This window comes from Rhineura floridana, chromosome 10 (assembly GCF_030035675.1).
Source record: "Rhineura floridana isolate rRhiFlo1 chromosome 10, rRhiFlo1.hap2, whole genome shotgun sequence".
In the NCBI taxonomy this organism is placed as follows: Eukaryota; Metazoa; Chordata; class Lepidosauria; order Squamata; family Rhineuridae; genus Rhineura; species Rhineura floridana.
Window position 1 is genome coordinate 55,675,572 of NC_084489.1, and position 14,708 is coordinate 55,690,279.

General features: G+C 40.7%; 1 protein-coding gene across 11 annotated transcripts in view; it reads right to left on the bottom strand.

The window, feature by feature from the left end:
- The window catches only part of CDK14 (cyclin dependent kinase 14), a 571,841-nt gene that overhangs the window by 502,392 nt on the left and 54,741 nt on the right, over positions 1-14,708 (bottom strand). Inside the window, exon 1 of one of the 11 annotated variants that reach the window (XM_061586442.1) lies at positions 10,192-10,210. The exons of the other annotated variants lie outside the window; for them this stretch is intronic. Coding sequence (XP_061442426.1) covers positions 10,192-10,197 — 6 coding nt within the window. The 5' untranslated portion in view covers positions 10,198-10,210. Of the gene's footprint in view, positions 1-10,191; positions 10,211-14,708 lie in introns of those variants that run through there. 11 annotated transcript variants of the gene reach the window in all.

Genomic DNA, 14,708 nt, shown 5'->3' on the forward strand with positions numbered 1-14,708 from the left:
GAACCAACAAATTCTGCTTAAAATGGGGAGCCTGAGTCACAATGTGATCTCCATCTGCCTCCATTTTGTTACTGGCTCTGCCCTTGCAATTTGTTTTGTGACTGGTGGGCATCAGTAATGTTTAGCCCTCTCAAATGGGCCCTGCAGAGAAGCAATATTTACTAATCCTCACTAGAGGAATATGCTTTAATACAAACCATGTTTGCTTAAAGCATAGTTGGTCATTTGGGCTTTGGTACAATATTGGCTCTTTTTTAGAATGAATCACTCTGGCTGACTTCAGTGAATTATTAATTTACAGATGGGGGAATGTTCAATCATGTTTATTTTGTTTTATACCTTTAATAAACAAGACCATGTTTTGTTAGAGATAACCCACTCACTGAAATTTGACAGATTCTGTATTAAATTCTTCTACTGAAGTAATTCCAGAATACAATAACTTCCTAGTAACAATGCATATGATTCATGTAACCAAAATATATAATGAAGTCACAGCACAACCACATGGCTGAAGAGGCACAGTTTCTCACACATTACCTTACAGATAAATCCTCTAATAATGAACTCAGCGCCCTGTGCTCAAAGTCAAAATGAAGCCAGTGGGAAACAAGAGGAACCAACAAGCTTGGAGGAAACACTGAGGGCTGCAGAAGTGGGGAAATGCTGTAGTAGCTCAATGGCAGAGCATCTACTTAGCACACAGAAGGTTCAGTCCCCAGCATCTCCAGGTAGGGCTTTGGCATACTCCCTGTCTGAAACCTTAGAGAACTGTTGCCAGTCAGTATAGACAGTGTTGAGCTACACAGAGCAATGGTCTGACTCAGTATAAGACAGAGGTCCGTATCCTGTGGTCCATGGACCCCATGGATGAGCTTCAGGGGATCTGTGAACTTGGGGGGGGGGAAATCAATTTCAAATGCAATAAAATTAATTTTGTTTGCTTTTTTGTTTTTTGGCGTTCATCAGAGTCTCAAAGAGGTCCACGACCCAAAAAAAGTTAAGAACCACTGCTATGAAGCAACTTCCCATGTTCCTAGGCAAGTAAAAAAGCACCACTGAAAGAAACAGCCCAATGAGGGCTGAACATACTTAGTGATCACTAGGCACTACAGAATGTTGAGTGAACTGGACAAGAAAACTGAAAACCAGGGTGGGAGAAGTGACCTGCTTGAGCCCCTAACACAGCATATAGCATTCCAGAGAAAGACATGGCTGGCAGGTTCTCTAAAGAGGAGCACTCCTGTTAGGCGATGAGAATCTACTGTAACATTTTGCTGCAGGCCAAACAGATACCCAAATGAGTACATGCCCAAGCAAAGGACAGGAGTAAGCAACACAGAGCACACAATAGTAACAGAAAGCAAGAATCAAGGTTCCAAATCACCAAGACACTGCGATTTCAGCAGGTTTCCCCACTGCAGACATGCACCCCCAAGACGTGGACAGTGTGCAGGCAGAGGGAGCAGGAGATGCAACGGTGAAGCAAGGCCAGAACATGTGGCCCCTACTCTCTCTCCACAGAATATTAATCGTATGGACTAAAATAATTGCCGAATAGGGTTAAGGTTGGAAGGATTATATTACCGGCAATGACAGTAGTTTTAGCATTTCACCATACATCCACCCACTGTCAGTGTTAATACATGGGATTATAAGACAACCTGTAAATGAGATAGGAACTTTTATTTAAAGCAACTGTTTTCAAGCTTCACTTTATAGCAGTCATGGGGAAACTCTGGCCCTCCAGGTGTTACTGAACTACAGCTCCCATCATCCCTGGCCATGCTTGCTGGGACTGAGGAGAGTTTGTAGAATCAAAGCATTATAGCATTAAAGCTTATTTATGTGAACTTAAAAACACATTGAAAACAGATCCAAACTATCTGCACACACTTACAAAAGTACAAAAGTAGTATTTTGCAATGCTTCCAGAAACTGAGGAAAAAAGATACCCATGTTCCCATGCTGTTAGGACACCATTAAAATGCCATTCTTGGCAAACTGTGAAGATCACAGATAGTCTCCAATGTATTTTGGCCCATTTCCCCACAGATTCTAGCATCAGTAACACTCAGGCAAAGAGAAAAGGTACATAAGAGAATGTTGGAGCCATCAGAGGCAACTTTGGAGCCATTTGGACAATCAAAACGATCAAGGGGTTGGGGAATCTCTCCTATTTGAGGCTTTATAGATTAGAAAAAAGGTGACAGAGATGTACAAGGTGGTGTGGAGAAAGTAGAGATTTTTCTCTCCAATAATATTAAAACTCAAGGCTACTCAATTAAGCTGAATGTTGGAAAATTTAGGACAAACAAAAGATATTCAGCACAGTGCAAATATAAACTATGGAATTCACTCCCTCTAGATACAATGGTGGCCAATAACAGGATCAGACAAATTCATAGAGGGTTAGACTATCAAAGGTTACTGTCAGACACACTATGAATACTGTATCTCTGTATACCAGCTGCTGGGAATCACAAGTGGGAAGAGTACTTTGTTGCACTCAAGTCCTGCTTGCGGGCTTCCCATGGGCATCTGATTGGCTACTGTGAGAACAGAATGTTGGATTAGATGGCCTTTGGCCTGATCCAGCTGGGCTCTTATATTCTTATGAATGATGAGAGATTTAGGACAAACAAAACAAAGTGCTTCTTCACACAGCATATTTTTAAACAACAGAATTCACTATCAGAAGATGCAGTGATAGCAGCTACCTTGGATGGCTTTAACATGAGATTAGACAACTCAGGTAAGGGTATCAACGGCAATATATTACTGCCTCTGATTCTGGTGGTATGACTTTGAATACAAGATACTGGGCAGCACAAGCAGAAAAGTATTGGTGCATGCAAGTCCTCCTTGTGAACTTCTCATAAGCACCTGGCTGGGCACTGCAAGAACAAGATGCAGACGGTAGCAAGTAAAAGGAATGTCAGCTTCCAATTGGCACCATTTTCTGCTCTATTGATTATTTGTGAAGTTGCTCTAGGTATGGCAGTCAAGAGATATCTCTACCTCGTCTTCCAAAACATTAAATGTGACCTCAAAAGGTGTCAAAAGGTCCCTGGTGAACAGAGAATACATTATAAGGACAAAGAGCAATGGCAGATCTTCAAGGAATGGCAGGTTTGGTAATACAATATAATGTATTTACCAAATGAAAAGTCTTGAATTAATGGGATGTATCTATATTCTTATAGCCTCCTTAAGAGTAAATATATGCAAATCAACATTTCCTGCAATCAGTAAGGTCAGTGTAGCACAGGCAAAGGACTCCAGATTCCAACATAAACATAAAGCAAACTAGTTCTGCACTTCCTAAGGGCCTTTGTACTCATGTTTCTCGAGTAGCACTCTCGGACTAAACGGCAAACCACTTATGACAATGAAGAAAGCTTCAAAAGCATATCAGTGACACAACATGGCAGCTTTCAGTTGGGGAGGTTAATATCACTGGGCCCATACAAGCCTTCAGGCATGTCTAAAGAAGCACTCTGGATTGCATCCCAGCCTTTGTGCCTGTACCAAAACAATACAATTCTCAATTGTCTTCTCTTAATCCCCAACTACAATAAGTAAAATGGAAGGCCTACTGCTAGCTTTCCAGAGTCTAGCTACTTAACAGCACACAGATCTAGATGCTGTCTGTTTTTCAATTCTGCTAAAAGCCTTGAGGAACTCAGAATATTGCGTTCTTTTTCACCAATAAGTAGCATATTTCTTCTGAGATAAATGTGTTTGTTTTCTCTCTTCCATTGTTTTTTCAAGAGTAGAAATACCAAAAATATTCTGCTATACTTGACCAACAAAAGAGGCTGTTCTCAGCAGTGATCAAGTTAACTTAAGCTACTATAGCTTCATAGAAACTGTTGTGAAGAGACTTTCAACCAACCGCCTTCAGTCACAAAGCACTACTAGCATTAAAGTAGATGATTAATAAACCAAATATACAATGACAAAATCTTTGAGCCAAAGCAAGACAGAAATCCATCTTGTATAACCCTGCAGTCTCATCTCCCTTATAACATGGAGATTATTATTACTTTCCTTTCTGCTGCATTTTAGATCAATATAAATTACTAGGGCAAATTCAATTTTTTATGTGTATAAATCTATTTATATATTGATCTCGAGTATGTAGAAAAAAGCAGCTTTTTGTAAGTAGAACACACCATAGCATGAAGGACTTTGATATATATTCTCTGTTCATGTATAAACTGATCGTATGATGATGATCATCAGATAACTAGGATGAAACATTCCTCAGGCAGTAACATTTTGACTGCACTAAGGCTCCTAACAGTGACATGTTGACAATGGTAGATTTCAGCATAATGGCACTACAGATTTGGGTAGGCAGTGACTATGAAATGAGAAGGTGCATCATTTAAAGACAGTGGTAGCCTCAAAAGAAACTGCTTCCTTTATTACTGTCATCTTGCAATTACAATTAATTTTAAAAGAAAAAGTGCAAAGAACACAGAAAAGCTTTTGCTCCCATGAATCATAAGTACAACTATACTTTAATATGTATAATTCATTAAGGCAATGTTGATGAATGCATCAGGAGCGCCTATTCTGTTTGACATAGGATGGAATCAGATGAGGTCTCCCTGTTGTGTAGAGGGCTCCCTAAATAAATACGGCAGATGCAAAACTGAAGTTACGGGACTTGTGGCACTTGATCTGTAATATCCTTATAGCAGAAGGAACAGGAATTCATCTAGAGTTTTAAAACTATTGCTCTGTGGATGTAGACCAAAGGCCACACCCCACTAATTATTTAGTGGGGGGGAGAGATCAGCTGCAAGCAAGACTTAACCTGTACTTGAGCAACAAAATCTAACTTGCAGATTAAAATTTGATGCAATTTATCAAGGATGCTAATTATAAAAAGCAATTCTGGTACTTGGGACTCTTCAAGCATTTGCCATGACACAGGATACATTAGATACAGAGGTTACTTCTTCCCTTCACCAGAACCAATAAGACTAATAGAAATGAATTTCCCTTTCAGCTGGCATCCAGAACAAGGATATAACAATTTCTCCCTAAAAGACAAGAAATAACATTCCATCTCTCAGTAAGAACCATGGAAAAAGACAGTGCACAGTCGAAAACTATCTCAATTCTGCACAGACAATCCTCCCTCTAATTTTATCAGAGGCAATCCTATTTCATAGAACTCATATTGTGTTTTTCACATCCATGCCCTGAACCATCTGAATGAAGCTCATGGACCACTGGTGGTATGCAAACCAGTTTGTAGAACCCCTGGCATATAGAATTACACAAAAGAAAACACAACACATATCCACCAAGACTGATTTTTGTTTGCTGGCTCCCAAAATGGAGTTTGGTCAGCTGCAAAATGGTAGCAGCCATGAAAAGTAGGCCAAGGGCCCTTTTTTCATATATGTATACATTTCTAATTATGCAATAAAAGGAAATAAGAAGCTGGATTTAAGAGATTCTTACAAATAATTTTTCCAATGAGAAACAGCAATATATTAAATTTCAATATGGAAGACTCCAAAATATACACAAATTAGCAACAGAACATTTATACAACCTACTTAATATATTCTGTTTGAAGGGGATTCTCAAAATTGAAAACACTTTCCCCTGTCCTATATCCACCATATGGAGTGTAGAAAATGCTGAATCAGTAGTATGAACTTTTCTGCTCTACTGAATTCACTTAATACACCAACAGGCATACTATGAAACGTAATGGCTGTACTCAACATCAGCAATCGTTAAAGAAGAGACATTATTGCCCAATCAAACAATAACCCAGGTTCAGAGGTGCTTCTCCTAAAAAGTAGGAACTGCTTTATATTTGTTGCCAACTTGCAGGATTTGCAGGTGTCTGCCCTCATACTGCACCTGCTTTCCATTACACAGCTGGCACACACAAAAACTTTCTACTTACTAAAAACCCAATGCATTACATTACCCTGAGATGCACTGCTGATGTCAGCACTGCAGTACGTTTGCATACAAAATATTTTAAATGTTTTTCTGAGTTATGGCAGTAAATAAGAGGTCTAATGCAACAGTCAATTTCTAATCACATTGGGAGGATCAAAGGCCAGGGGTGGGGGACAATGTCTCAGGTGTGCTGCTTAGCCCAGCCTACTTCTTGTCAGTTAAAGATACCTTGGGGAAGCTAAAGGCTCACTCCCACATTTCTCTGAAAACTCTCACCCCTTGACACTACTGAGGAGATGGAACACTGGATATGAGGTCGCTAGGTGGTTAAATACTCACTTTGCTTGACCTAAGGCAGCATTATTATTCATATGCTACATACATATTAAGATATTACCAGGACCCGATGAGTGAATTTTACATTCTAAAGAGGAGACAAAAGCAGAGGGGAAGGAAAGGAGCAAGGGTAATGGGACATTTGGGGGGGGGGGAAGAAATGTTGCTTGCATTCAGCAACGGCACCAGAAAAAAATTCATAGACAAAAAAAATTCACAGACATAAAAAAATGGGAAGCACAGAAGGGGCAATGTATATTTCTAGGTGGGCAAAATACACTGGGAGTGCAAGATGCTTGTTAGGGGGGTGTTTGCCCTCCTTGGCGCTGTTCCTGCTTGCATTTTAAAATAGGACACTGCACCAGTAGCTAGTTATGGGAGTTTTACTCCACCTTACTACTAGAAAAGCCCCCAGTGGCTTAGAAATAATTTTATTTAAAAGCATTTATATACTGTTTAATATTTCTAAAATCTCAAAGTGCTATAACATATACCTCAGCCTAAAAATATAGTACACAGCTCAGACCAAACGCTGAATGTGGCCCTTGAGGCCTCTTTATCTGGACCTCAGAACTCTCCCTAGGCTACCCCCCTCCTTAAAGCACACCCCACCAGCCTTCTTCTGAGCCTTCCTTGAGTTCCTTTGCCTGGCTGGAATACATCTCTGAACTGCGACAATGCCTTTTGCTTGGTTGGATCAAGAGTTGTGCATGTGTGTAGAAACCTGTGGCTTTTTCGTGGTTGGAATGTTGTCTACAGTACAAATGTAAGAATCTCATTCACTGTTACTACCACTTTTTGTTTCCAGCCCACCTGCTACTGGCATGTGGTCCCTGAAAGGTTCTCAACAAAGACTGTTACCCCTGGACTGAAAAAAAAAAGATTCCCACCCCTGCCTCAAAAAAGTTAAAATGTAAAAGTTCAAAAGTGATTCATACTGGCCTTTTACAACTCATGGAACAGCAGTTGGCTGCACCACTATTAAACCACAATTTGAAAAGCCGTGTTATTTCTAAAGCTGTATCCTACTTGGGGTTAAATCGCACCAAAATTCTGCGCAACTGACTTGCGAGCAGAGGTGTAGTCATCCAGGGTCTTATGAAGTCTTAGACCCCTTACTTTTTTGACAGCAGGTTCCCTATGTTTCTAGCATCTTACAAGCCAAAACAGCATAAAAGGGGAGTGTGTTAATCACTGAGAAGAGTCTTCTAATATGCTTCCTTGTCCTTTCCTGCTGATTGGGGCCAATCAGAGTGAAAGGAGGTGAGTTTGCTCTTCATCATGAACAAGCCAATCTCATCTATTTTGCCCTTCCATGCTAGTGCACAGGTGAAACAAACCACTATCCTGGCTTAGTGCTGCACCTGAACCATGGATCACAGTTTGTCTTGCTCAAACAACTTGCGATCAGTAATCCAAGAGAAACCTTGACTACAGATCATTTATTATTTATTCATTAAATTTATATCCTGCCCTTCTTCCTAGAAGGAGCCCAGGGCGGCAAGCAAAAACACTAAAAACACTTTAAAACAGCTTAAAAACAAAAGACTAATACATCTTAAAACAAAACATATTTAAAAAAATATTTTAAAAAAAAACTTTAAAAACATCTAAAAAAGTAATTCCAACACAGACACAGGCTGGGATAAGATGTCTTAAAAGGCTTTGTTCCAAACAAACCATGATCCCAAGTTCAAGCATAACCAACCAAGAATCAGAGGAGCAAAATAGGTGAATCAGTGTGGTTTAACTATGGTTTACTTTGACGTGTGAACTGGGTCAGTGTGATGGCTCACTATAATAACAGATAATTGTTTTTAAAATAAATCTTGCAGATGAAACTCTGTAGCCAACTTAAGAGAGAAGATGGTGAACCTAATGTAAATAGGTTGTACATCCATGTCCTTGCTGCATAAGCAAAATTTAAAACAAGCTGAACTATGATCAGTTCTTGGGAAAAACATTCCCTAAAGAGCCAGGTCTCAACATCTTGTATTTTATATTTATCAAAATGATATTGCCTCCTTTAGTCCAGCTCTGCTTTAACACATCAAAGTTTACACTGTTAAACACACACATGCAGAGAAGAAAATTGGTAGTTGGAGAACACCACTGGCAACTGGCACAACACACTCACAATAACCAACTGTTTTCACTTCCGTAATTATGAACTCCTGCAGTTACACTAGCTGATGCTTCCAAATTCTTTGCATGGAAAGGCCCAGAGAGGAACAATTATTTATGTCAGCTCTAAACAGTCTTCAGCTTCCAATAAGCCATAAAGGATGCCAGACACCATGGGTGCTTTCACACACAGTGTTAATCAATGATAATATATCAGTCTAACTGCCACAATTTAACATAGATTCTCCCATATTTTACCAAACCTATGGAACCCCACTACCTTTTTTATACTGCCAAATGTCATGTAAATTGTATGTATTCCAGGGTGGGAGAGAGCCTAGTTAAAGTGCTCTAACTTCATATTATACTTACACAGAGAAGGGCATTTGTTATAGTGGAATCAGCACCATTGAAATACACCATAAAAGCAGCAAGTGTCTGAATATGAGAGGGCAAACAAGAGATTATTTTATTAGACCCTAATGACTATGAATCCTATTACACATTAACAGCATGTAAAAATACCCACCAACATATAAATCATACAATCTCATTTTAAAAATACTGGTAGCCATAAGGACTCAATAAACACACTCAACAGCACACACAAAACCCCAACAACAAATATGTCCAATGGGTAAAGATTTAAATCTCTGTATATTAAGGGGGGGGAGTAAGAAGGGGGGATGCATACCAGACACAGTTTAACAATGTGAAAATTAGTGCAGCATGCTTGTGAAAGACCCATTTGCAAGGACAAGTAACAAAACCAGAGATTCTCTCTTTGACTCTGCACAAAGATCACCCACAAAGAGATAAGTGTGAAAGATAAATATCTCTTTACCAGGGGTGTAGTGATCCAGAGTCTCGGGGAATCTTAGACTCCTTACTTTTTGGGGAGCAAGGTCCCAGCAAGGTCCCTATGTTTCCAGCATCCTACAGGCCAAACAGCATGAAATGGGAGTGTGTTAATCACTGAGAAGAGTATTCTAATATGCTTCTTTGTCCTCTCCTGCTGACTGGAGCCAATCAGAGTGAAATAAGGTGAGTCTGTCACTGAGAAGACTCCTTTCAGCAGCTAACACTCTTCCCTTTCATGCTGATTGGCTCCTAGGGATCTCTGATGTTGTGGGAGAAGGCATTAACAAGGCTCTCATTCTCAACTCAGTAGTCAAACAGGGTGTGTTTGGCTGTGGTTATCATGAAGGGACCCTGCCCTTCTGAATTTGCCACTATACTACTGCTCTTCACACTACACATCTTGGAGGCAATTCAAACACTGACACCTTCGTGTAGTACAGTCCTCACAAAAATAGCTGTTTTGTTTTTTAAAATGTATATGCTGAGAGATTATATTTTCAGAGTTCAAAGCCATTAATAAACTTGCAGCGGAACAAGCAAGTAAATTGTCTATATCTCCATGTTGAAAATCTGTCTTCACATGGAATCATTAAAATAAGCAATCTCCCTTCAGGCATTCTGATGCAGTACATGTCCCACATAAGTCCCCATACCTTTGAATGGTTTTGATCAAATTTGTAAGTCATTGGAGGTTTGCAAGAGATCGCCAGAGACCATGCACAACTAGCTTTTTCAGATTCTGTTGTCAATTTTTCATTGGGTCCAAAAAGGGGGGGGATATTAAGTAAGAATTGTCGCTAAGTTATATTGTAGTGAATAAGCCAGTAATTAAAGCACTGATACAGCAATTTTATTTGTTTCCCCAGTATTGTGTTATTTCACTTTAGATGGCTGTTATCTTATTCAACGGCTGTGAAGTAAGGCACTTACGCTCATGGGGTCTGAACTGGCGGTGACTGACCAGGAGAGAGACCTCGGGGTTGTAGTGGACAGCATGATGAAAATGTCGACCCAATGTGTGGCAGCTGTGAAAAAGGCAAACTCCATGCTAGGGATAATTAGGAAAGGTATTGAAAATAAAACAGCCGATATCATAATGCCGTTGTATAAATCTATGGTGCGGCCGCATTTGGAATACTGTGTGCAGTTCTGGTCGCCTCATCTCAAAAAGGATATTATAGAGTTGGAAAAGGTTCAGAAGATGGTAACCAGAATGATCAAGGGGATGGAGCGACTCCCTTATGAGGAAAGGTTGCAGCATTTGGGGCTTTTTAGTTTAGAGAAAAGGCGGGTCAGAGGAGACATGATAGAAGTGTATAAAATTATGCATGGCATTGAGAAAGTGGACAGAGAAAAGTTCTTCTCCCTCTCTCATAATACTAGAACTCGTGGACATTCAAAGAAGCTGAATGCTGGAAGATTCAGGACAGACAAAAGGAACTACTTCTTTACTCAGCGCATAGTTAAACTATGGAATTTGCTCCCACAAGACGCAGTAATGGCCACCAGCTTGGATGGCTTTAAAAGAAGATTAGACAAATTCATGGAGGACAGGGCTATCAATGGCTACTAGCCGTGATGGCTGTGCTCTGCCACCCTAGTCAGAGGCAGTATGCTTCTGAAAACCAGTTGCCAGAAGCCTCAGGAAGGGAGAGTGTTCTTGCACTCAGTCCTGCTTGCAGGCTTCCCCCAGGCACCTGGTTGGCCACTGTGAGAACAGGATGCTGGACTAGATGGGCCACTGGCCTGATCCAGCAGGCTCTTCTTATGTTCTTATGTTCTTACTTACCACGTGAAAGAACTGGTCTGTGTGCTTTCAAAGGATGCACTTGTGGACAAATGGCACGTCAGTGACCCTATACATGTTTTACAGTCAGCGCACTTGCCAGCTAAATGGCAATCGAGATTAAGTGAAAATGAAAAGGTAAAACAAAACTTATATTAATACACATAAGATGTTCAGATGCCAAATCACCTTGCATTTTACATGTGTTTGTCAGAAACATCCGAAGTCATTTTTATACCTATTTGATTATTTTTGCAATGCCTGAGTTTGCTGTTGAGAAAGTTTTCCCTTTGAAGTTTTGCTGCCAAATTACATTACGTTGCAGAAATCTTGCAAGTCCCTTATCACATGTTGTTAATCATTTGAACTGCACTCAAGTACCTTAATAAGTGATGCACATTTTCTATTCTATGGGGACTTCTCTCTCTAGATATGTAGATTTATATTTGCATAGAATAAGGAGAACCTCATAGAAGTAGTTTCAATGTAGGAAAAACTAAGAATCTCATATGTGGACCACCATATGGAAATATACATTTTATACTTCCTACACTGAATCACTTTCTTTCCACGTAGTAAATCCACAACACTTGACGTGGACCTAAAACCTGCTGCAATTACAACCTATAGTACGAGTGGAAGTATCTTTAAGATCCCTCTGACCTTTATATAACTTTATCAAGATGGACATCACCAGAAAATATATGTCAGCATATTATATTATGATCTGAGCAGCCCACTTCATAGCATTCACTGTTGATCATGTCTTCCCAAGAAACAAAACAGATTTTTAGATGCAGGTCAGTCTTTAATACTCCCCAGTTACTTCCCTGGATTTGATTACGTTCTGTAGGTCTCTCTCAGCCCCCCCCCCAAGGCACAGAACCTCTACTTCTTCCCAAAATCCCAGCAGCAACAGTTGACTCCACCATTAGTGCAAGCTGAGAGTCTTCCCTGTTCCCCAAGACTGGTCCCGAGTTCACTCAGGAGTCTTCTGAAGGCTGCCTTGATGGACTCTGGCTTAGAACTCTTCCCTCTTTAACTAAGACCACCAGGTAGGTATGGGAAGTGCTACTTTCCCCCCTTTGGGCTCTGCCTAAAAAGGGCTCCGCTGTTCAGCTATTTGTGCTTCTTTTGGCATTCCCCCCTTTCATCTGGCCTCTTTACCCCACCTCCTTTTCACTGTCCTCCTAACTCAACTTCCCCTTTCTCCACTCCTCCTCTCCTGCCATCTTGTTCTCCTCTCCCTATTTCTTCCCACAGCACCTTCTCTCCCTGCTCCACCCCAGTTTTTCCTTCTCTATTCTCCTTCCAGGTTCTCGCTGCCTCGCCCTCCTCTGAGCAAATGGCAGCCAGCACTCAGAGGCATCTGGGCTATTGAGGCCCATACCCTCCCTCACCATTTCTTCTTGCAGGAAAGGCTCCAGCTGACTTCTGGATTGCTGTGGAAGTTCCCAATGCCCACTTCCCAGCTGATTTGCAGTGGTTGGGGTGTCCTGTGTGACAAATCTCTGGTTGGCTCTTGCATCTCTGTCCAGTGCAAATACTGACAAGAACCCCCTGCATTTGTTTTTAATTCTTCGTACTATGACCATAAAGACAAAAAGCTATAAATGTATGCAGCACAAATGAAAGCCAGTTTTGAAGCATGCCAATTGTGACTAAGAGAGGATTGACCCATGAGGTGAGCACACGAGGCCCTCAGCATCATCCAACTCTCTGGACACCACAGCTCATTCTTACTCTCTAGGATTCCCCTCAGGGAATCACTACTTCTTATTTATTTATTTGATTTATATCCCGCACTTCCTCCCAGTAGGGATGTGCATGCAGATGGAGGGAGAGACCGGCAGACAGAAGGGAGGGAGATATATAGAAAGACTGATGTAATGCTGCAAGCTCTGCCCTATCAGATGTGGCTATGCCCCCCAGTTGGCTTCTCCTGTGGGTTATCAGCCCTTCATAGGAAATAGGTTCCTCACCTGATTTACACAATCTTTCTGTTCCCCACCCTACCCTCTCATGTGTGAATTCCCAAGGCCTTAAGCAGCTTAGAATAAGATTAGCTTCTAAGATACCTTCAATCCCTGTCTTTAAATGCAACTATAGTTATATTTGGAATTGGGTCAAGATGAAGGAGGTGTGGAAACTGGAGGGAGAAATATCAATAATTTAAGATATGCAGATGATACCATACTACTAGCAGAAACCAGTAATGATTTGAAAGGAATGCTGATGAAAGTTAAAGAGGAAAGCACAAAAACAGGACTACAACTGAACGTCATAAAGACTAAAGTAATGACAACAGAAGATTTATGTAACTTTACAGTTGACAATGAGGACATTGAACTTGTCAAGGATTATCAATACCTCGGCACAATCATTAACCAAACTGGAGACAGCAGTCAAGAAATTAGAAGAAGACTAGGACTGGGGAGGGCTGCTATGAGAAAAATAGAAAAGGTCCTCAAATGCAAAGATGCATCACTGAACACTAAAGTCAGGATCATTCAGACCATTATATTCCCCATCTCTATGTATGGATGTGAAAGTTGGACAGCGAAAAAAGCAGAAAAGAGAAAAATCAACTCATCTGAAATGTGGTGTTGGAGGAGAGCTTTGCGCATACCATGAACTGCAAAAGAGACAAATAATTGGGTGTTAGAACAAATTAAACCAGAACTGTCACTAGAAGCTAAAGTGATGAAACCGAGGTTATCATAGTTTGGACACATAATGAGAAGACATGATTCACTAGAAAAGATGATAAAGCTGGGGAAAACAGAAGGAAGTAGAAAAAGAGGAAGGCCAAACATAAGATGGATTGATTCCATAAAGGAAGCCGCAGACCTGAACTTACAAGATCTGAACAGGGTGGTTCATGACAGATGCTCTTGGAGGTCACTGATTCATAGAGTCGCCGTAAGTCGTAATCGACTTGAAGGCACATAACAACAACAATAGTTATATTAGTGCAGATATTAACACATCCATGAACAGCCAGGAAGGAGGGTGTAGGCCTCAGGACCATTCCAAACCATTAAGCTATGGTTTGGCAAAAAGTGTTGTGTTTCTCCTCTAAACCAATTATACATTCAATTCCTTTCATCACTCTTATCTCTAGGCCAGCCTCCCTAGTACTCCAGTAGCATGCAGCTCTTTCTGTAGTACTGTGAAGTTTCTTCAGACCCCCTTTCCTCTTGTTAGCTCTTCCAACCCTCCCCAAACCTCCTCTACCCTTTTCCTCAAACTTTATTCTCCATCAACCTTCCTTCAGATTCCTTTACACCCTTCAGTCACACTCTTTTCCTCTGGGCTCCTTGTGCCTTAGCATCCCTATCTGTTGATACCTCTCCCCAGTTTTCAGTCTGCCCATGTAATGATTTAATCCCAGCCAAACTTCCAACTTTCTCTTACCTCACAGAAACTGAACTATTCCCATGAAAAACCGAGCATTCTATACCATACCATCAGCACAACCAGTTAGTCACAGAAGCTTCACTGACCCAGACACAACACAAGACAAGTATGTGTTCTACACTATTGGTCAGCAGTCTTAGCCTTAATGGCTATATTGTACTGTTCTGATCAAGAGGCCAGTTCTGTATGTGCTCATACCCACATATCCAACATTTAATCTCAGTATAACAAAATCTCCTTT